The sequence below is a fragment of the Strigops habroptila genome, chromosome 2 (assembly GCF_004027225.2).
Source record: "Strigops habroptila isolate Jane chromosome 2, bStrHab1.2.pri, whole genome shotgun sequence".
Lineage (NCBI taxonomy): Eukaryota > Metazoa > Chordata > Aves > Psittaciformes > Psittacidae > Strigops > Strigops habroptila.
Window position 1 is genome coordinate 94,328,375 of NC_044278.2, and position 24,353 is coordinate 94,352,727.

General features: G+C 35.5%; 1 protein-coding gene across 11 annotated transcripts in view; it reads left to right on the top strand.

The window, feature by feature from the left end:
* Window positions 1–24,353, top strand: part of LRCH1 (leucine rich repeats and calponin homology domain containing 1) — a 120,819-nt gene that overhangs the window by 74,151 nt on the left and 22,315 nt on the right. For 2 of the 11 annotated variants that reach the window (XR_003990295.1, XM_030477696.1), the window contains exons 8-18: window positions 1,442–1,547; window positions 3,070–3,182; window positions 4,844–4,911; window positions 5,939–6,025; window positions 8,381–8,470; window positions 8,587–8,623; window positions 9,312–9,425; window positions 11,657–11,704; window positions 13,109–13,181; window positions 19,167–19,274; window positions 22,519–22,628. Coding sequence is in view for 4 of the 11 variants with exons in the window: in XM_030477696.1 (XP_030333556.1) it covers window positions 1,442–1,547; window positions 3,070–3,182; window positions 4,844–4,911; window positions 5,939–6,025; window positions 8,381–8,470; window positions 8,587–8,623; window positions 9,312–9,425; window positions 11,657–11,704; window positions 13,109–13,181; window positions 19,167–19,274; window positions 22,519–22,628 (954 nt within the window). In the remaining 7 variants the exon portion in view is untranslated. The remainder of the gene's footprint in view (window positions 1–1,441; window positions 1,548–3,069; window positions 3,183–4,843; window positions 4,912–5,938; window positions 6,026–8,380; window positions 8,471–8,586; window positions 8,624–9,311; window positions 9,426–11,656; window positions 11,705–13,108; window positions 13,182–19,166; window positions 19,275–22,518; window positions 22,629–24,353) is intronic. The other 9 variants (XR_003990296.1, XM_030477697.1, XR_003990299.1 and 6 more) reach the window with 6 other exon arrangements.

Sequence of the window (24,353 nt, forward strand, 5' to 3'; positions counted from 1 at the left end):
TGCTTTGGATAGTTTCTATTTCATAGTCTACTGGCAGGAAACACCTGGAAAATCAATTTCAGTATTCTGTAGGCCCTGTAAGTGAGACATAGCCTGTTGAAAGAATGATTTTCTGTTTCCATATTTCCATAGTGGCTTTTTTTACACCAGCACTCCAAAATATTTTCTGAAAAGCTGTATGTGTTACTCTGCTGAGAAAAGGAAAACTTGCCTGCTTTATTATTCAGAACTGGTAATAATGTGTGTAAGAACATTTTAGTGTACTATTTTCTAATGATAGTTGCAAAATTAACAAAACATGACCCTTTGATCTAGAATAACCAAATTTAGTGCTTAAATGTCACATGAGATACAGCCTGAAAGAGAAGGATCTTCACTATAAGCTTGGTTGTCTGAGTGAATTTATACAGTGAATGTCTCTCTCTCCACTCTCCCCCGTACCTGTTTTTTAAGCTGCTGGATTGTCATTATTTCGGGTCTAAAAGAACTACTGACTTTTGTGCTTAGAATACTTGGAGTGTGGTTCGTTTATTTTTTTTGCTTGAGATACTAATTTATTTAATTTTAAAATAAAATTGATTTTAAAAATTATGTTAAAATTGACAAATAGGAACAGTTATTATGCAGTGTTAGTTTACTTCATTATTAAGCTTCACCATTTTGAGAAGGATTTATCAAATACCTGAACATCCTTTTGAATTTTTTCTCTTTAAACAGAATACAGCCAGTGAATTCATAAAGTTAATAATATGCAATTTGTGCATGGAGAGGAAATTTATGGTGGTCCACATCTACAAAATGTGTAAAGTCCAGGGTAGTCATGGCAAGTAGGAATAACCACATGTATCTGGGTACAGTTTTTTAAGAGCAAAGCAGATTTGCTCTGTCCTTTATTACGAACCTTAACTTCATGGTATAAAAAAATATTTTCTATGTGGAATGTGAACATATAAAGGTAGGAAGAATGGCATAATTCTGCTAGAAGCTAGCCTACAGACTTAATCTTGCTTGCTTTTGGCATTAAATTAACAAGCCGCATGGCAAAGCGGAGAAGAGTCTTGGAGGGAAAGAAAAAAAGGGCTGTGATACGAGGCTCAGTTTGTCTGCAGACTTTGGTGTCTAGAAGAAGTCTCTATTTTCAGATGTTCCAGGAAAACACACAGAGAGCAGCACAGTGTAGCCATATCACTGCAAGGAGAGAACTAGTGCTGTGAGGAAGATAGGAAATGAGGTTAGATGAATTGCTCTGCTTTGCAAGCCTCTTGTGAGGATATATTCGGCAAGACTACAGCTTACTACAGTAGGATTTTGTCATGTTAGGTGCTCTGGTATCCTTTCCCATATTAGTTTGCCACTCTTTTAGTGAGCACTCTTCTTAATATGTATATTTTTATCCTTTTTGGTTTGAGCAGAAATCAGTGTTTCTCTTATTTCTTCTTAGCCATCTGATGAAGACACTATCAGCTTTAATGTGCCAATGTCGGACATTGTGGAAGAAGATCATGTTGTAAAGGAAGATTCAAGTCACCATGCTAACTCAAGAAAAGGTTGGAATGTAAAAAAAGTAAAAAATAAATACAGAGAAATTCTGTTGATAATTCCATGTATAAGACTGTAAATTCAGTTGCAAAAATCACAGCCCAATTAGCATCAATCTTTCAGGAGTCTACAAACATTATCTTTAAATTAGATCTGTTTTATTCCCTGCTATTTTCCTTTGGAAATTTCAGTGTTTAATTTTGCACTGGATAAATGCCATATTAAATTGACTTTTCTTGCTGATATTCTAGTTGACCAACAGGTATTTTTGCTACCCTATGCATTTTAATTTTTTATAATAAATGCCTGCCTACCCAAAAGGATTTGAGCATGTATATACAGTCATGTAAAAAAGAAAAAAAAAGCGTGCTACTTAAAACATTTTTAACGATACTGAATCAAGGTCCTTAGTAATTTTCCATAGTAATTCCAATGAACATATTACACCTTGTCTCAGGATTTAAGTTCTGGTTCTGACTGGGGGAAGAAAAGTGAGAGTTGGTTTAAACCATGCTTCCCAAACAGTAATACCAATGTGTAATAATTTATCAAATGCTAACTCAGGTTCTGAATTAGCAAGGTACTAAAGCAGAGTCAATTTCTGTAGTTGGACTTAATGCATATATAAAGCCTTATTAATCAAAGTCAGCATTACCTCTGGAAACAAGTAAATCTTCAGACTTTGAGAGAAGGTGTAATTTTATCAAAATTTTAATCAAGTAACTTATTTTCCTATTAATTAAGTAAGTAACTTATTTTTCTTATTTTATCTGCATACTGGTAAACAATGTTTCTCCAAGCTCTGCACATACTAATGATAAGTGTCAGAATGAAGTCAGTGAGTTGCATATGGAAACCACACAAATAGGAAATTAGCCTTTCCCAAGTGTTACTTACTAGTTAAATGAACTTCAGTTGAGATTTTCTTAAGAATTTAGTAGAATACAAAGTGAGATAGTAAGAATATTACATCCTACAGTGTTTATTAGCAAACTGGAGAGGGTAGGTTTTTAAGATCAGACTACTTCAAACAGAGGAGAAAGTTGCTACTGCCTCATACTCCTGGAAATAGGAGTATGGTATTGGCTCTGAAGGCTCTGAATCATTTTGAGTTCTGCTAAGAGTTTGAATGTTCATTACAGCATTGCAACTCTGAAGTTGCATTAAACTGCAAGGCACTGACTGACACATCTGAATGTATTATAACACTCTGCAGCTGTCCAGCTGTGTCATTGTACCAGTACTGGTGAGACACACTTGCTGTAGTTCAGAACTGACTCCATCAATGCCTGTTGTGGTGCTTCTGATCTATCACTGTATGATCCCAGGGTATTGATTTATTACAAGTTTGAAATGAATTAACATCATTTGGTAAAATGCAAAGATATTAACTTGTTTGAAGTTTTTAATATGCTTTGAATTTAAACTTTGTTTGGTTTTGAGTTCTGTTATTCAGTACACTTAAATTATGTTGAGTAATAAATGCTGAGCTGAACCAGATATCGTTCTATCTTTTTTTATCGTTGTTAGTGGAATTCCATCAAGTATCTTCTCACTTGATTGTCAATGATAAGTCAAGAGAAATAGAAGACCAGTTTGATGAATCAGATACTCTTACTACTGAATTTATGAGTTACATTAAGGCAAGTTTGTAACAATTTTATTATTATAAAATATTATAATTAGGCAATAACTATATTATGTATATGCTCTATATTTCCTTTCCTCTTTCTTCTCATTTCGTCATCTGATTTTCAGTAGTCAACCATTTGAAGACTACTCCCTTCGGAATGTCCTCTACAATAATAAGATAATAGCGTCTAAAATATATTGAAGACACTGGTTCCATAAAACACAGGTTACTGTATTGAATTTCAGTACAAGGGTATTGCCAGAGTGAGCAGTTTAATTTCTTTTAATTTTGATATCTTCTTAACATTATGATGGTTGATATCAGCAGCTTATGACTTGAACAGGTAGTACATCCATTTTATTCTGAGGGTTTTGAACTTGAGGCATTTTTCTTTTTCTGCAGATTTCTGAGTCTTTTGTGTTCTGTGGTTTACATTATGTCCTATAATAGAATGTCTTTTGGGACTGTGGAGGGGGTCTTCTAAAATTGAAATTCTGGTTAACCAAACCATACATAAAATCAGTACAATTTGCAGTGCAAAGGAGGAGCTTAGGCTTGGAGGATTTTGCAATTTTTCAAATGCTAGTCCTAATTTATATGGCTTTATCTTGTCTACGTAGTTATGCCCAGAGACCAAGGATCGCCTTCTAGAATAAGTGCTGTGTTTTTGTCATCTTATATGTGCTCTTCTTGTGGGAAAAATCATGTACTTCATTCCTCTAAGGAGGAGAAAAAGAAAAAATAATGGCTTTATTCATTCTTCTGAGGATTTGCACTGGAAAATGGGCCATCTTTGGGGAATGCTAGAGAAGCCGGTACACTCTTTAGTGACACATGTGGCAGAGTTGGATAGCAGGGTGATGTGACTGATGTGACAACACATGACTCAAAAGAGGATAAGCTTCTCTGTTTTCTTATGGTCATTCTCTACTAGTACAAATGTACATCCATTCAGAGACCTTCTGTCTTTACTGGCAGCTGAACTACTTCAGTGTTCCTGCCTATCTGAGATGTAAGAGAAAATAAAATTGCGAAACATCAAAAGGAAGCATAAAAGAGAGTCAGGTTTTCCGAAAAGTAGCACTTCATAGTTATAATTAGTTAGGACAGTGTGAGCTCTTCTGTCTATATAACTGGCTGAGTAATATGAATTCTTGTATGCATTTTTGTTTTGATTTGTTTAAAAAAACCCCAACAAACATGGCTGTTAAAATTGTCAAGTAGGAATGCTGTTAATTATGGATGAAGTACATAATTGCTACTGTTTGCATATTTGGAATTTCTTTGATCTATAAACAAATTTGGATGTGGTAGGAGAGCAAGTAGGAGGAGACTTAGGGTCGTGATTAATCGAAGCATTGTTTGCATACACCAGAAAGGCATAAATAAAATCTGGGACATAGAATAAAGAATTCTCATGCTGCTTGACTTCTTTTACTGTTAAAGGAGGGTGAGGGCTGTTGACCTCAATAAAATCTGAGCAGCGAATAGAAAATCTGGTAATCAGTATCTTAAAAGAGGTAGAGAGAGGAGTGGAGCAGAATTGTTGAATTACTTCAACTAGTCCCTCTAAACTGTTACATAAATTAGGTCAGTGCTGAATCCGAAAGCAAAATTTATCTGCCTACGTAATTGCAAAGTTTAGTTCTCAATATCACTGTCTTCTTACAGAGTAGAGCAGCAGAGTGTGATGAATTGTTGAGAATAGAAGAGGACACACAATGGCACACAAACGAAATGTAAGTATTTTTTATGTGTCTATAAGTAATTAGCTGTGTTATGTACAAAGAACTGGCATTTCCTTCTCAATAACTTTGTAGACTTGGACGAATGTTAGAAGCAGAGCCTTGCACTTTGTGTGTGCTCAATGTTTGACACATTATTGCCGAATAGAGTGGATGTTATGTTAAAAATAAGTAATTTGTATGCACCAGTAATGCTGTAATATTTTTACCTATGTAGAAGCAAGTTTTTTAAGGAGATATTTTGATATTTGGTCTGTCAATGCCTTTGGTAAAAAAGGATTTTACAAAAACTTGTAATATGCCTTTTAAAAAAAATTAATTGTAAAAAAATCCCTCGGTTGTCTGTCTTATTTTTGTCATAATTTAACCCTGAAGCAATCATTAATTTACAGACATTAATTCAAGAGCAGAGCAACTGCACATCAGTTGCTGAGGCTTGTGCATAAGAAAAGGGGATTTAATATGACAGTGTGCTGTGAAGTTGTCACTCATCAGAACAGTGGAGTCCTCTATGATTTGAAAATGAAAACTGAGGGAAGGGAAGAATAAGTACTTTCTGCAAGAGCCTTATTGGCAGAACTAACAGGAGATTGTGTTTCTAAACCCCTAAAAGAATAACAAATATTGAAAAGCAAAAGAAAGCATGCTGGTCCATTAAAAGAATCATTGTATTTAGTACTTATGTTAAAACAACACATGCGTTGAGTGCAGTTAAGAGTCAAATACTGGTAAATAAATCTTCAATTTTAGAAGTCAGTCTGTTTCATTGAACGCTGAATGTTATAGTTCATCGTGTTTATGTAAGTATGTATTAGATTGGGGGGCTTTGTTATAGACAAAGTGCTGGGGAGTTTTTTCAGAAGAAACTTCCCATAAATTCAGCGCATACTGGTGTGCACAGAGGCTGTTTTTCCCTTCTTTATTGTTTGCACGCCAGTCAGAAGATACAAAGTGAAATTCAGGCTACCCTTGATAATTGCTGTTGTACCTCTTTTTTGAATGCTTTTGTTTTCTGTTATAGAATAAATTTATCAGAAGAACAAACTATTGATATAGCAATGATAGAACAACTAAGAGAAGCAGTAGATTTATTACAAGATCCCAACAGGTATGCTTACAATAGCTGATGTGTTAATGTAATGTATTTAAAATTTTTGTGAATTCATTTAGAGTTCTTTAACTGATAATTGAAAGTTCTTTGGAGTTGTGAAGTGCTTTGTTAGCATACCAATGTTTTTCAGGAGGCGTTTAGATAGTTAAGAAGGAAACTTGCATTCTCTCTCTGAGTACCTAGACAAGATTCCCGGTAAATTAAAAAGAATTTCATGTATGAAAGAAACCTAAATTTTGGGGTGGAGACATCCCTTAACCATTCATCTCATGTACACTACTGTGATTTTCTGAAGTTTTGTCTAGGATTGTCACGTTTCTTCTAGGGACTATATACTCTGCTTATTAGCGCTTGGTTAATTTTGCGGGAATGGAGAAGGTCTTTTGGCCCGGCTTCATTCCAGCTCAGTGGAGCACATAAAGCAGGTGCCTGAATTAGTGGTGGAGTTTCTGTAGTCTCCTTCTGAAATCAAGAAGACAAAGAGGAAGAGGCAGCTAGAGAAATTTATTTAGATTTCCCCTGACTACAGAAGGCAAGGTTTTATAATTTAGGTGCCTGTTTTAAGTGGTTAAAGTCAGGCGGAATCACTCTGAATCTGTGAATAAACAAAGGAATAACTATTTAATAGAAAATAATTGCTTGCCTTTCTGAAAAGAGTGGTGTAGGTAGTTCTGGCCAGATGCTTGCTATTGCTTTTCTTTTGTGTAATTACCTTCAGAAACTGATTAAGTTAATTTCAAAACTTTTTTCTTCATTACTTCTATGAGATAGCTGGTTTACAGCTTCATTTCTGTAAAGGCTAAAAACCTCCTTGTCACTTCCAGCTTTACGTATCCTTGTTTCTCCTTCCTCCCTTGTCTGGATCATCTTGTGACTACACTGTTCTTTAGTTTAAATGCCTATTTTGATACCACTTTACCACCTAGCAGACCTTTGTACTTTCCAGGACAGAAATTCACTCGTGTTGGTATTTCTAGAGAAACAATTATCTGGCTTTATTTTGAATCATATAAAGAATACTTGAATTCTTGAATCTTATACTAAGTACTTGAATCCACAAGTATTTTTGCTTAATGAAAGTCAGACAAATTAGGAAAGATTTTTAGTTCCTGTGGTTTCCGTGAGATAATATTCCATTGCTTCTGCACCTCATATGAGGCTTATTACTTGTGAACCTTACAAATTTTGTCATTTTGCTTTTGTCAGATATTGCCCCAATACTTTTTACTTATTTAATTTTTCTTTTTAAATTTTAAAGGGCAATAAAACACAGAAAATTAATCTCTTTTTCCATGCATATTCAGATATGCTTTTATTAGTAACGCTATAGTAAATTCAAAATGTGTCTTTTAAAAAAGGCTAATCTTTTCATGCAAGTCTTCATTGTTCTACTGTTTTTTATACAGTGCTGGGCTGCACTTTCTTTTTCTAACCTTAAAATATGAGTATTTATCTTTAATTTACTGAGCAGTGTACAGGGTTTTGAACGTATGTCTCCTGTATGTTAACATCCAGACTTAGTCACCAAGATACACCTGGGTGTCTAATACTTGCCAAATGTTTCTGTAGATTTCCAGTCCTCTGGGCCACGATTTCCTAATCATTTCCTTTATAATCACTGGATTACATGGCAGTTTGTTATATACTTGCATTATATAAAATAGTGTGATAAAATTTTGTTTTTCATACTGAATAATTTTTGTGTCTTTATCCAGACCCACAAAGGAATTAAAATGCTTCCATTGCTCCTTAGTTTAAGATGCACAAAAGCTTTCATGTGATTTTTTCAAGTCTGCATATCCTATGTGCATATAAATAGCATTCAGTTCTGGAAAGCAAAAATACTTCAGGCTCAACCTCTTTCAGTATTTTCAGATGTTTGCTTCAGATTCCTATATTCCCTTTCCTATATTCACTGCTTTCTTTCAGGTCATTGTCTGTTGTGAATTTATTGTTGCACTGCTTTATTTTTGTCCACTATAATTAAATTTAAATATCTAACCAGGGCTGTGGCTTCTACTTGAATACAGAGTGCTAAAGGTTGGATATAGAAATCTTACAGTCTTCTAGATAATGGCATCATTGTTAGCAATAAACAGGTCCTTTTGTTTTGATACAAGCCATTGCTCAGGGTGACATTTTGCAAATGAAAGCATTAATGTTGCTTTGATTCAGCTGGTGACAGTGAAGCATCAGGAGGCATTTCAAAAAATTCTTGAGAGATAACACTGAGCAGGTTAAAACCATGACTATAAAAGTATTTTATATATCCATTTGTTTGAAGTTGAGTACTGAACAAAGTGGTTACCAAAGCTATACCCCAGTGCAATGTTTCTATTTCAAACCTTGCAGATTAAGCATGGATATTTCAGAGAGCAGTGGTGTGAATCTGTATCCCATGGAACCAGCAACGGCTTTAGAATTTCAGAAGTCTACAGTAAAGTGTGTTTATCTACCTTTTTTTTTTTTTAGGAAAAAAAATGCATTTGTTAGATTCATCATATTAAATTTTCTACACAATGAATTACATATTTGCATATGTTTATCTTTATACATAGCAGTCAAATGCAGATGGAGATGTCTTCCCTTGGTCAGGTACGTTAATGAGTGTATTATAACAAAATATTGGGGGGGAAGATAGGAAATAAGCCAACAGTTTTAACAATTATTAATCTACCAAGTAGGGAAGGGAAAGGTTTAGTAGGCTGGAGGACAAAACTAATTCTTCTTTAACGTTTTTATGGAATTGTTTTTATTTTTATAGGTGTATATATAACATTTTTCTGGGATTATCAGTTGCTTTTTTATCTTAGTGATTTTTTTAATCTCCCTGTGTGCAATGTAAGCCAGTTCATTGCTCAACTATGCATACATGTCTACCATCCCACTCCACTGTCTCCCTCTTCTGGTGCAGAAAAACAGTGCATTCATTAAAGGTAACCCCAACATATTTTGTAAACTAAAAATTAGTGTTTTCCCAGACCACTGTCACTATAGTTACAGAGAGCATATAAAGTATGATTTGGAGTTTTACACTGTGATATATACATATTATTTGATCTGTATCCTGACTGGTGAACAGGTGTTCTTTATGAGTTGCTTTGTTCAGATTTATGTTATCTACCTGTTAGCACTGAAACTACAAGTATATAGTATCTGCTTACTTCTTTGTTTGCTTTTCATCTCAGTATTTGTAAGAAATACTTCTGAGGTAATGTTATGCAAAAAAGGATGTAGTTCTATTTCCAGTGATATACAGTCTAAAGAGCTATTTATCTTACAGAGAGAAAATGCTGAAGAGGAACTAGAATTTCAGAGGAGGAGGGAGTTGATTATGGAGAAAGCAAAGTCCGAAGTGAGACCTTGTGAACAGGGTGAAAAATGGTCATTCAGTCAGGTATGGTCTAGATGCATTGAGTCTAGATGCAATTAATGTGGTAACTTTTCAAAAAGATCATTGCATTCTGCCAATTTGTGTGTGGAGACAATAGTGGGGTTAGGCCCATTGGTTTTGGGTTTTTGTTGGGTTTTGTTTGGTTTCGTTTGGGTTTTTTGCCTTAGCATGAATCTCAATTTGGCTATAAATGGAAAGTTGATTAAGACCCATCTCTCAGGGGAAAAAACCTGATATAATGAAATTAATAAGACATAGAAGACTCTTTTTCTGATAAAAAACTATAGTAGACGCAGTGGTTGCATTCCCCTGCAAAAATAAGTCACCTCAAGGCTAGATCTTCCATGAAATAAAACACCTAATTCCTCATCCCACTCACCCTGAATACTCTTGTAGCTATATATGCTGCTATATTTTTGTTAACAGCAGTATTTTTAATGTGTTTAATATTACAAACAGCCCGTATATAGGTTAAGGTGATAAAGTTTCAAAAATATTTTAAGTTTTATATACATTGGAATGATCTAGAAATAAAGAACTACGAAAAAGTCTAATTTAAATATTTGGTGCATATGTTTTACTTTGGAACTTGACTGTGTAGGGATTTTTGTGGCCGCTCTTGCAAGAAGATTCTGAGAACAAAATTCTATAATGTTATTTCTGTATTGGTAGTTCCTTAGTATGTTCTATCTTATCCAGACATAGATTGAATTTGATGCTTTTCAAATATTATTATGTAATCATCATTACTGTCAAATATACCCATGATATCCATGTGGTTTTGTTAGGCTGAATTTGTCTTTGTTTTTCCTTTAAGATATCAAATAAAAAAAAAATAAATAATTGAGTTGGTTCATCTTTTGTTATATTGTTGTATGTTGGGGCTACCACACTTTGTGGAACAGTTCTTACTACATTACTGAGATTAACACATAAGCCTAATTCAGCCTAGTAGTATCACAATATGTGTGGTCTCTGCATTTTCATGAACTGTTTAACAAGGACACTGCTGATTCATTTTTAAGAATCTCTTGAAAGGAAGAAATGAATCTTCCCAAACGCTTGCACAGAGCCTGATCTGGACTGTATTATGCAGGTGGAAGCACTAGGCATGTTCCCTGAAATGGGAACTCATCTTGCAAGAGCAAGTTTTTAATCATGCTATATTCTGTGTAGTACAGTAAGCACTTGTGTTACTACTTGTGCTACTAAATTAATTCTAGCATAAACTAAAAATTCTGATTAGTGATCTGTGTGCTGTGAGAAAGATTAGGTCTGCAGTGTAGGCATAACTAGCAGGAATGTCACAAGAACATAGTCCCTGAGCACAGGATTGCTCAAGAGTGCAAGTCCCCAGGTAAAACTGGCTGAGATCGGATGAGTAAGATTTCTTTCTGTTTATTCTAGGTAATACAATGGTTAAGGTAATATTATGAAAGATGTGTAAAGCCAAAGAATTTCTTTTTATCTTGAAAAGTAGCCAAGAAAGGTCATGAAGCAAAATGGGTGTGTAATCCTCCTTCCCATCTTGCTAACTTTTGGAAAGCTCTGTGACTGTTGGGACCAAGTGTTCTAAGTACTGTCATTTACTCTTGTTTCCATTTTTTAAGACATTAAAAAAAAAAAAATGCCCCTAAGGAAATATTTTTGAATTGAATTATAATTTGGTTTTACGTATGCCATAGTTTACTTATTACTTAGGCTGTGTTTCTGCTAATTTATGATTGATGCAGAATTAATGATTGTATTTTGTATTTATTAATGTGATTTACATGTTTCCATTTTAATTATGACAGAAATAGTAACAAAAGGTATGTTATATTGCAGTTATAAAATGAATATCTTATGGAATACTTCCCTCTTCAAATCTATATTAAAAACATACTTGCATATTAAATGCTTGATAGTTTAATTGCAAAAATCTGTGAAACAAAATTGGATACGGCATTTGAGCCAACAAGCATTAAAATCTCATAAAAGCAGTTACAAGTACTTAAGATTGAAACTGAAAGATTAAGGAAAAATCTGTGAGAACAATTTTAAATCTTGTTCAACTAGCAATAAGAGTATTATTCATGAAAATTAATTGTTTCAGTGGAAAAAAAATAATTAGGTATTACTTTGAGTATCATAACTAAAATCTCCTGTTGGGGTGTATCACTAATACAGTTGCTGAAATGGTCTTTTTCTCCTTCCCTCCTCTTCCCCTTCCCTCTTCTTTTCCAAACACACAGAATGATCGAATTGTTTGGAATACAAGTGGACAAACCTCTCACAATGAGGTACAGTGCTGGTGCCATTTGTTTGTCTATGTTTTATGTAGATAGTTCATATACTAACATATAATCGAATATCACAGAAAGTATGACTGCGCTCATCAGTAATGGTGATGTGTCTTATTTGGCCTGTGGTTTATTGTCATGTTAAGGATTTACTAGGGTATAAAAATATAGTTTCTGATAAACTTGTTTGAGGTATGTAGTTTAGTATAAAATTTTTTTACATTTTGTTCATTCTGCCACACGCAGCTGAAAGAGGGTAGATTTAGATTACATATTAGCGTATTAGGAAGACATTCTTCACTGTGAGGGTGGTGAGACACTGGAAGAGGTTTCCCAGAGAAGTTGTGGATCCCCATCCCTGGCAGTGTTCAAAGCCAGGTTGGATGGGGCTTTGAGCAACCTGGTCTAGTGGAAGGTTTCCGTGCCTGTGGCAGGGGAGTTGAACTAGGTGATCTTAAAGGTCCTTTCCAACCCAAACCATTCTATGGATTTCTGGTTTTGACTCTTCCTTGTTCCTAGTGACTTCAATGCAATTTCTTTGTGCACATTTGTGTCATGTCCTTGATTAGTTTTCAGAGAGGAGTTGATTTTATTGATCCTATTGCTTTTATGGCACAAATCAGAGTAGAAGGTTGAAAAGGGAAACTGTAGGGAGCTCTTTATGGAGATTTTTACCTTCATGTTTTCTGTGCAGAAATAGGGCTTCTCCCTCTACACTGTGTCTAAGCATCTTGCAAATTCACGAGCACCCAGCCATCTTCCACCAGTCTTGGTGATGGGGTTCCTGTAGACCCTAGCTCCTTCAAGGTTCACTTTTTAAATAATGAATCGTTTTTTAAATAGATTCCCACTATGGAGTTTGGTGAAAGGGCCTTTTCCATGTTACCGTTGGAGGTATGATGATCATACCTCACCTTCTCCTGTATGCTGCTATTCCATTCTTCCTGCTGCAGTTCTTAGCCTAGTTCAGGGTCAAGGGTGATCCTGCTCTGAGGTGTATGCTTAACTTCCTCTTTTCTGCTTTTTAGGCAGAAATTCAGTGTTGCATGGAAAATACCATGCAGAATGGTAATTAATTCTGTGAAAGAAACAAATGTATCTAAGGATAAACATATCTTTGCTTTGTTTTTCTAAATGTGCTATGCCACAAAAATGTATGGTTGATGGAACCAAGTGATTACATGGGAGAAAACTGAGAAATAATTGAGCTTATTATTTTCCAGCAAAGGAATAGGACACAATAGAAAGGGGAGATTATCCTAGGTTTGAGGCTATATTGTGAACAGATTACAGTGGAATAATTATAGCATGCAGTATTGTTTACTTTTGCATTTTGTATAGTCACTTGTGCTGAGATATTCTGGATGTTACTCTTACTTAGATTTCTGTTCTTGAATTACACAGAACAAGGATAAAAGTCCAGCAATGTCTCCTACTACAAACACCACAATCCCTTTTGGCTTGAAGCCACGATCAGGTAATGTGGGCAAGAAAATGAACCAATTTGTGTGTACTTTTTTTTATGTGTGTATATATATACATATATACGTGTGTGTATATATGTACACACACATCTCTGTTATTAATAGATGTCTATCTTTTTCCCTTAAGAAGGCAGTGATGGAGTATTTTCTGTACAACAGTTAGAAGAAGATTAGAACATATTAAGGTTATAGGTTTGAATCAAGATTGAAATTGTAACATGTATTTGGCACATTATATATGGATCAGTTAGGTGTTTGATAAAATTATATGTATGTATGTTTAAAAAAAATGTTCATATAGAAATACACGTATTTTATACATATATACATATATATCATCTGTGCTGGCATACTGACTGAAATACAGTTTTTTACTTAATTGGTATGTAGTGATACAGTTTAGATTTTGTTGAATAATACATGTGAGTAACTAGGTTTATTTGGAAAATGCTTATGCATTGCTCTGAAAATTGCTTATTGCAGTGACTCTTTCAGTAGTTTATGCTTGCATAAGGATCAAGCATCATAGGAAGATTAGATGTTTACTTCAGCCAGCAGCTGGGTTTAATGAATTTGCAATGCACTAAATCTGCATAACCATCAATCTTTTAACAAGCAGCTGTTTATTAAAAGAAAACCCAACTGAACAACAAACTGCCACCGACAGAAATACAGATGTATTTAAGGGCTTGGATGACAGCTTCCTCTAAAAACAGGATTAGCTACAGGATTAAACTCAGTTTTTATCTGATCTGCGCTGAGGTAGTCGGTATTGCTAAGTCATCTTCACATTGCCTCTGAAGACTAACTGCAGGTTATTCTAAAGAATAACTGCAGGATGTTTCAGCGTCCTAACACTGTAATCCTGGTTTCTTGCATTCACCACAAATGCTTTTAATCAAATGCTGGTAAACCACTACAAGCTTGTAGTTTCCATAACAAAATGTCTTGGCAATAATGGCAGCAGTTTCACATTAGAATGTTTAAGAAACTGTACCCATAGATTTTTTTTTTTTTTTTTTTTAAGTTTTAAAAAGCAAAGAAAATGGTTTTGAACCAACCTTGTTTCATGAAGAGAATATTTTAAATTTCTCATGTAGTTGTGACATACATTTTGCAGATCCGTTCAGTTGCATTTCTTAGTTTGTTGGACTGTTAAACTCTGGCTCTATTCTTGTATGCTTTAGAGATATTATTTGTTGGAATATTTGAAGTATGGGTTTAACAAGGGGTTCTTTCAGGGTTTGGAAAAAATAAAACATTGAGTAATATTGCACAGTCCAGTGGCAACATTGTGATAACATTGTTAAAGAAAGATGTGTGAAGGCAAGCAGGCCTATGCAATGTTGCTGCTTTCATGGGATGTAGCCTGTGTTCTGCTGAGGTGCCAGTGAAATCTGCATCCAGGGACTTGAAGCAGCATTGTGGGAGAGCATGCAAGAATGTGACTTCTTGCTCAAGTGTTGTTTTAATGTGCGCTATCTAATCTTGGTGTATCAGTGCACCAAGATGTCCTATACTTAATGACTGTAATAGGTCAGGACGAAATAGCCTAGTGAATCTTTTGTTAGAGGATTTCTGAGAAGACTGGATTGCAGTGGTTGCAGTCCTTTGCAACAAATCCTCCAAGTCATGTGATGGAAGACCAGATGTGCACAGTTCCTACAGTTCTTCCCCTGTCTATATTGCAGCTGTGTATTGACTCATTGAATACCAAAGTCAGTTGGTTATAATCTGTTAATTTTCTGCATTGTTCCAATTCACATTCATACATTTGAATTGTTTTGAGTGTGCCAATGCTATAGTGTCTTCTGGTCAAGCTACAGGTTGCAAAAAGCTTGATAATCTTGAAAAAAAACCTTGAGTTTATTTTCCTCTCCATATCATACACTACACAGTCACCAAGCTAGAGCCATTACTGCACAGTCTTTCACTTCATCACATCCAATTTCAGTCATGTTACTTTAAATTTATACACTGGTTGAAGTTGGACTTCAGGTTGAACTTCAGATAAAAAGACTGTGTACTATCTATGTAGCGCAATGTAACAAAACGAAACTTTGCAAAGGAGTGGTGAAGCTACATTTTATTTCCCCTCCTGCTCCCACCCTAGAATAACTCTAGTACTAAAATTATTTTTGCTAACACCTAAGAATAATTTACAGATAGAAGCAGTACATGACTGAAAATACTGGCGTGTTTGTGAATCCTGCATGTTTTTCCCATTAAAGATCGTAAGCTTGCCATGTCTCTAGTTTCTTCCCTGTATTTCCTTTAAAACTTTGTGTTTTGTGTGAGTTTGAGCCGTGTTATCACTGTCTGAATTTGTACATGTTAATTGTATACTGCTTTATTGCCTTAGAGCTGAGCTAATCTAGAGGTTCTGCAATTTGGTGATCTGGGAAAGTTTTTAAGCTCAGTTTGTAGTTTATTTCATTAGCTGTTTTCATTTAAGTTCTTTGTGGCCTTAAGAGAAACCTTAAAGCTCATTGAACTCATAGCTGTTTAACTTCATTAGATCTTACATTTGAACTACTTTCTTCTATAGATCTTTCAAATCTGAGTGCAAGATTAAAAGAACATCATTGTAACTAAAATGTGAACAACATGCTCTATGGAAAAAATAGTGGCAAATCTTCAATGAAAATACATGCAGCCATACCGTTCTGAAATCTGAGAGTTTATTTTCACTGTATTCATTTTCCTCTATTTTAAATGAATATTGCTTTCTATTTGACTCCACTCCCTTTTCCCCCCATCATTTCATAATGGTTTATGTCTCTTGGAAAGGTGAAAGTAAACTGTTCTAGACTGGTAAGGATTCCAGTTTTTTGAATTACACACAGAAACAGAAGTGCATCCAGAGGATAAACCACAGTGACTTAAACATCTGTGTTTTAATACATACTGTGTTAGTACATACTGATATGTGTTTGGGACTGAAGATCCTTTTATTTTTGCATATTAAAGCTAGGCAAACATTAGGAAAATTCATATCTGTTGGCTGACATGGTACCCAAAGGAAATGTTTCGAAAGGTGATGAATATGTTTTGACTTCTTGAGAGATTCTTTCCAAGGGTCGGATGTTGACATGGAAGGGAGAAACAGACAGGATTTCTTTTTTTTTGTTTTTTTTTGGACTATTTCTTCCTGTGTTTTAAATGCTTTCATAGAGTTGGGCTTCTCAAAGTCATGTTAGTTTTGAAAACCTTAAAAAAATACTGTTGAAAAGAACGAATAATTACAAGCTCTTGTAGAACCATAGTTTTGCCCTTGGGAAGTGCTTTTTCTCTCTGAAAAGGAATCACTCAAAATAGTTAATAAATTTAAAGTCTTTGTGCTTGATTTGTTAATTGATTAAAATGCTCATAATGGTGCAAATTGTTGAAACTGAGTGTTGCAAAAATTCTTGCCACGGTGTCTTTAATGTGTCAGACCTTCAAGCCTGAGCACCTACTAATAAATCTTTCAGTACTCAAGAATATTTTTTGCCTTTGTTCTGGCCATTTTGAGGTCACTGTAACAAAGGAGCAGTGAAGCATGTTGTTTCCTCTCCTTCTCCCACCCTAGAATTACTCTAAAAGTAGTACTAAAATTATTTTGGTAACACCTAAGAATAACAAGGTAACACAAGGTAAGAGCAACACAGGCAAAACAAAAAATTATACCTTCAGAGACTAAAAGAAACATTGACAAAACTCAAATCGTGAAGCAGTTCCTACTGTGAAGTGAAAAGTTGTTCCTTTGCAACTGTTTACTTAGCATAATCTTGCTTGTGAATCCAGTGTCTTCATTTTTGGTAACTTGTAGAAGATTTGAAAGCATAATGTTAGTGTCAGTGGACGTGCTTGCCTGACTGTCTTTCAAGTTGGCTGGAACACATAATGATCATTAGAACTCGACAGTATTTTTCCCTCTTTTGAGTGCTAATTAGAGTTTTTCTAATCTCTGGGTATTTGTTTCTTCCATTTGTTTTCTTCCCTAACTGCATTATCCATGTACTTTGGAAAATAATGAGACTCCTAACTGCCACTGTAGTTGAAGACTGTTATATCATTTGCCATAAATCTGTATTCTGTTACTCAGTGTTGAGTCCGCTTAGAGTTGCAGTTGTGCTGACTCTCAGGTTCAGCTAATCTGATGTCCTAATAGCCAGAAGCAGTACACTGGCTTTGAAAAAAGGCATGGCAAAAGAGAGTGAGCTCTTGAACAGCTGAACATGAAGAGAAGTTTAAGGTGAAGTTTTATACAGCACTATCTGAATTATCATGTTAATACAGATTGCAGAATTGTGGGAAGGAGAAAGTCTATGTTATTAAGTTCTTCATAATTCTTTGAAATGGTATAAAATAGGGACTTTCTGTGCTTATTGAAACTTTACCTTGGATTTTCTTCTAATATTAAATTGTTTTAGCTGCTTTCTGATCTTCACAGTAATTTTAAATTGATTTAGGGTTATGGTTTAGCATTTAGAGTAGGGGTAGTTCATAATCTCCAGTTTCATTTGAGGAGCATGAATGTTGCTTGTGTGTGGTATTCAGTAGAGAAAACATGGAAATATATATAAGAAACCAAGAAGTGAGAGAGTTCATAATTTTTGTGGCAGAATTGGTAAGAAATGTTGTGATCTGATATAGGAAAAGTTCATTAAGGAGTGACATAATTGTGAAGGGCAAAGGAGGAGATACTTAAATTATCTTAAATTATTATTAAATGTCAGAAAATAGGAAACCAGTGGGAAGCTTTGAAAAATGAAGAGAAACAAGGGAGGTGGTCAGTGTCCAGTTCTGAAATACTGTAGAATGGAGGTTTGAGGAAAACTTGGGCAGAAATCCTTGCCACAGTCAAGACAGGAGACAGGACTGCAGAGTAGGTGTGATGAGGAAGGAATAAAAGTCTCTGCTGAAGGATTTGAGGAATAAATAAGAGCTGTTGTCAAGACTGCTTGAAGGGGAAAAGGCAGAATGGATGGAGAATAGGAAGCATACTGCTGTACAAGTTTAGCTCTGTGGTGAGTTGATGGGTGGTCATGAACTGTAGGCATGACATGCGCTTACAGTCATCTGAGTAGTCTCCAGACTCTTGCAGCTTCTGTGGAAATGTAAATTTTGCATTCATTTGGGAGCCCAGTTGGATCATTACTGGATTTGTGTGTGTAAGAAGACTGTCTACAGTGCAGGTTTGCCAAGGCTTCTGGTGCAAACTCAGGATCAGCCTTTGGAGATGTTGTATGTATGTTCTTGTCCCTCAAAGTTTGTAAAAGTTGTGGACCACCAGAAATTTCCTAGGGTGCTCGGCTTTTGTAGGTTTGGACTTAACTGCTGTGGGAGTCAGCAAGAAATAATAGTAGTGCTGCATGTACTATAAAGTGAATTATAACAAAAGGAAAACATCTATAGTACATGTACTCACAGAATATATTTCAACAGAATGAGAATCCAAGGGCTAATGGAGATGCTACTTACCAAAATCGCTAGAAAGCTGCAATGTGATATTTTCATATGGATGTGTTGTTTTTCTTTGGGGGAGGAAGTGGTCTTCTTATGTAGTTACAAAAAATACCAAAATTATTATTCTCTGAATTTTGAACTGCTGAAACTTCACAGCTGATATATTTACCTTCTGAATCACAGAGTCAAGGTCTTTGTCAGGCTATACTGTAAAATCTATGGGTACATTTTCCTATCACTTGTTGTAAACAAGTTGTGTGAAGTGCTATGGTTACGATGATCTCGCTGAGCTTAACAGCCTTAACTGCACATATAACGTATGATTTGCAAGTACTAACAAATAATTTCTCGTTCTTTTTATTCTGCACCATCTTTCATTCTTTTCTCAAAAATTATGCATTTTATATTAATCACCTTTGAATTACATCTTTGTCATTACCATACAATCCTAATGCCATATGAAATACTGCTGCCCCCTTTTATTCCCACTCCGGTCCATGGCTGGACTGGCTATCACTCCCCTCCAGAAGACCCATCCCTCAGTCTTCCTCCTATCTCCTTCAACACACTTACACAGGCACAAACATGGGACAACTTTAGCTACAGTATCCCATCTGAAGGAGACAGTGACAATGGTAGGTGTTCCGTATGTAATTTACTTAGTTTTGTGGTTTTTGGAAACCTGAATATGTGGCAAATGTCCTATGTGGCTAAGGGTGGACAGTATTCTTGAGAGGACATCTGTAAGACTACATACCTTAAAGGATGCATGTTAATTTACTGTAGAATATGTAGTGTCAAAAGTAAATGAGTGAAGTGTCAGTGTTTTCAAGTCCAGCAAAACGGCTTTTTCCATGATGTCCACTCCAAGAACTATTTCCAATATAGGTTTATTTACCTGCTTTACTTTCAAGGGTTTATAAAAGTTGTATTCAAACAGCAAATATTTTTGCTACTGGTTTTCTGCCTTTTTTTTTTTTTGATAGATACTGACTGTTGATGAAAATATCCTGCTCCTGCCATTATTGATGCAGGTGCATAACTAACTTAATTAGAAAAGGAATCCATGAAGAAACAAAGCTGAAACAATCAGCTAAGCAAAAATGGTGATTTCTGTCCAGAAGAAATCTGTGCATAGTAAAGGCCAGGTGTATTAGTGGACTTCGTTACTCCTGCTTTTATTTTGTTTTTCTCTAGAGCGTAAGATTATTGGCGTTATTCAATTGCCATTGAATCATGGCACCAATATGCAAAACTGGCTCTCTTTGTGCTACGAGGGTCTTATGCTGCATATAGTACTTAGATGGAAGAAACAGAACCTAGGCAATTAAACTGTTTATAAATATTTGATAGGCAGATGTATTTTTTTTTTTTAATGGAGCCGTTGTTCTTCCAGTTGCTTTAAATTAGAAGGGTGTTAGATATTTGAAGGCTGTGAAAGTGTCAAAAGCATCAGATTGAAACCAAAACCACAAGTCTTGAATGATAAATGCCAACATTTAGACCACCCATATTCTTAGTTCAGTTCATTAGTTGACAGTACTTGTGATTGCCACAGTGTTCTTGATTATAAAACCATAAAAGACAGCATATGTGAGGAATCAGCTCCATAAAGGAAATGAGTAAGGAATATAAGAATTGTGATAACGATAAGTTGAAAAAATGAATTTAGTTCATGATCGTATGAAGCTAACTTGGCATTTTGCTGATGAATATTGTAACAGGGAAAGCTAGAGGTGCTTCTATCAGTGCACAATTTGATCTGTGTTAATTTAGATTTGTTACTGTTTTACTCTTCTAAATGAAACAAGCTGTAGACTAGTGTGTGCTTGTGCACTTGGAACGGATAGATGTCTTCATGTCATTCAAACCTTAAGCCAAATTCAAATAGTAGTGTTTATTACCCTGGGCTGTTACAACAGAAAACGGCTTTTAATCAGGCCCGTTGCCTTTCTGTTTAGAGTTTGTTACCTGAGGCTGTTTGTTACTAAGGTGTATATTGCTATGGCAGGAAGTAAAATGGAACAGAGACCCTTCTCTGGCACTGGGGCTAATTGGCCCAGAGTGTTGCAAATCCATACCTAAGCACTTTTACATTTCAAAACAGGATAGTTGCATTTAAGCTACCTTTGGGGAATGTCTGTTGCCTGTTCTATTCCTTGAGCTATTCCTAGACTTAGAAGAGAGGTGGATTTGCACCAGCCAAGACTGTACCAGGAAGCAACAACATTAAGAGTATCTATGTGTGTAGGCCAGTTCTGAGTATCCATGTACTAGCCCTGTGTAGCCTCAGATAAGTAGCCTAAGGATATGTAAGGAGTTTGTTGCCTTAAGCTCCTTTTTTAGTAAATAAGGGAAAGAACTAGTGCCTGGTGGCTGAACTGCCATAGGTAGTGTCTGTCTGTACCTTTGGCTCAAGAAGTAGCTTAGATTATTAATTTCGTTACTTAATCAACCTGCGTACAGCTGGGTGAGATTCCTGGTGAACAGCCTTGTCTGAGATTTCAAAGTATTTCTCATGCAGAAACTTTGTCCTAAATGTCAGAGGGCACAATTTTGTATGTTGACACTGAACTGATTTGGGGACTTAATTAACAGTGTACTTTTTGTCAGAATATAGATGACATCCTTCTACCAAGTGTTCAGTGTTTTATTTTGTTAGATCTGTTGAGGACAGATTTTTAAAATTCAGCCCAAATCAAAATAAAATTACTGATGTGCCACAGTTTTTGATGGAACATCAGAATTACTGTGATTACACCTATGTGTAACTTTCTTACAGTCAAATGTAAGTAATCTGGTATTACTCCTCTAGTAGATGCTATTGGCAATTCATACACTTTCAGTTCTCTGATGTGCCGTTTAGGAAGCAAAAGGCTCCTCTTTTCTATCCTGCTACTTATTGACCCATAAATTATCCTCTCTTTCTTTAATGGCCTTACGTTAACAAAATCCAGACTGAGCAGTAGCTGTATTTAAAAACAGAGGTTTCTAGGCTTTGTGCTTTCCACACCACTAATTGGTATTTAGGGTTTCATGTCACATTCAGGAGAGAGGTGGGAAAGTAAATAATGCAAAACACTTCTTTGTTTTAAGCAGTATCATTTTCCATAATAATCAGGTTGGCCTATAATTTGACTGGCAAACAGGTGACAGTTGCATTCTGAGCGTCCATCATCTTGTTCTTCCGAACCATTCAAAACAGTCATTGATCACATAAAAAGGAAACGTAGAGGTGCATATATGCAGAGATTTCATGTAATTATTTCAAGGAACTATATGTGGGCAAAGTGATACAGATGACAAGATTGGTGGGAGGGACTACTGTGAAGAGTTTGTGCAATGCTATGTTTGCAATACAACTTTTTAATGTGGGTAGACTTACTCAATGGCTAAGCCTGCTTACATTAGTTTTTGTTTGGCGGGTGGGGTTGGTTTTGGTTTTTTTTTTTTTTTGGTTTAGTATAACCTTATCTAGTAAGCAGTTTGTCGTGTGTAGGAAGATGCTTGTTACACAATTCAGCATCTTGTAGGAGGGGGCTCTACACAGAAGAAGAAGAGGCGTTCCTGCCATGTTAGATACAAAGTTTTGTACAGATCAGAATCTCTAAGGAACAGTGTCAGTGCTTAATCATCTGACAAAACTTGTTTGTTGAGATTAGGATTGTGGTTGGAAAATGATCCACTCCATTGGTGGTACAGGATGCCATTGAGAGCAATATCCAAAAAATATCCATTTATGATTGTAATCCAAGATCAGGTTTTCCTGTCCTCCTGAGTTTTTACTGGAGGCAGCGCTTAAGGGTTTTGATTCATTTAGAAATTAATAAATCCAGGTGTTTGTTTTTACACTAAAATCTGTCTTTTTTTAAATCATAGTGTTCTTAAGACCACAGAGAAATTTGGAATCAATAGACCCACAATTTACAATTCGAAGGAAAATGGAACAGATGAGAGAAGAGAGAGAGCTTGTGGAACAGCTACGTGAGGTATGTGAGTGTTGGTAGAATTAATTTGTGTCAATGGAATATATTTTTAATTTTTCTTTGGGAAAGTTGTCTAAGTACAAGAATATTAAAAAGGTTAAATGAGACAACATTACTTCTGCAGGACGAGATGCAGGAATTAGATGAGACAGACTTCTCGGTAATGGAGAAGAAAATGGTAGTATCAGTAATAAACTGCACTAAGAGGTAGTTCTTCTGAGCATAGTCTAGTCAGCAGCATCGATGCAGCTTTTTATATTTCTTTTAAGAGTTACCACAAGTATGTAGCAAGTCCCCAAGTAACAGTTCCTAAAAATAATGTCCTCAAAGTTACTGCCTTGGGCAGTAAATCAGTTAATCCTCACAGTGAAAAGTAGAACAAGGTTATCCACCATGATCATGGGGACTTAATAAGATCTCTCTACACTCTATTAGTATTAGCTATTACCAGTAACACTGGTTTAATATGTTATTGATCTTCCGCTCCATGCACTATCCTTTGCCCCTTACCCTGAAGCATTGTGTCCTGAAATGAAAGTTCTGTTGTCTCTTATGAGAAGCTTTATTACCAGTCAAGGACTGGTGACAGAAGCTAGACAGATTTTTTTAATTACTAAAGTTTACTCTGATATTCCGGATCCTACAGTGAGGGAAGTAACCTCCAGACCATCTTATTATGTACTGTACAAGAAAATAGCCCAGAACATAAAAGTTATTAAGTTCATACTTAATGAATAAACGTACTTGTTAGTATATTTTGCTTTTGAAATGTTTCATAATATATTAAAACATAGCGAGACTCCACAGAACCTGCAGCCTTAACCAAGTGGGCACTAAACAAGAAGGAACAACTATTACAGTACTTGGGTTCCTTATTTAGAAATCAAAATGCAGTTGCCTTCAGCGCAACCTCTTCAAGTGAGCTGCATATTGTGAGGACATTGGGGTTTCTTCCATACATTTCCCCCTTTTCTTTAGAATGGTGTGCTTTTACAGAAATTGCTCCACTTCATACAACTTCTTGCTTCAGAGGCATACTTATTTTTCCTCCATTTGATTTTGTATACATCCATGGTCACTTCAGACAGCTGTTGTCTTGAGAGTGATTTGCCACTTACACTTGAGCAACAGTCTAGCAAGAAATACTGTTTGATTTTTGTCACTTAAAGGATAAACATTTAATGGTTTTAACATGCTAAGTGGAATAAATTGGCTGCTGCTGTAGTGTGGATGATTTCTGAAAAAGAGAGCAGTTCTTCAATGGTGACAGAATTGAAAGAGAATTGATCCACTTAAAGTCTTCAATTTTAATTAAATGTAGTCTCAGACCATGAACTCTGACAGGAAATGGCATTGATCTAGTGTTGAAGGTATGCTGTGCTCACTAAAAAAAAAAGAGAAAAAGGTGCACCCTGATCAATACCATGTAGTCTCCCAACAAGCAAATCAGTGTATTAAGAGAAGGAATTTTTAATTCATTAATTTATATAAACCTGTTTGTAACAAATTTGGAAATAAGTCTCAAAATGTATTCATTCTGTACATCTCATATACCAAAAATGTTATGTAATCTACAAATTAATCCAAGGTGAAAACAAAACATTGTATTAGTGCATATGATGCACTCTCCTGTTTGGCACTTGTGAGACCATACAGGTGAGTACTTGACTGGGGTGTCTAGTGAGAGAAAGTCTGGGAAAATGTAATGAAGCCCCAGAGTGAGTTCAG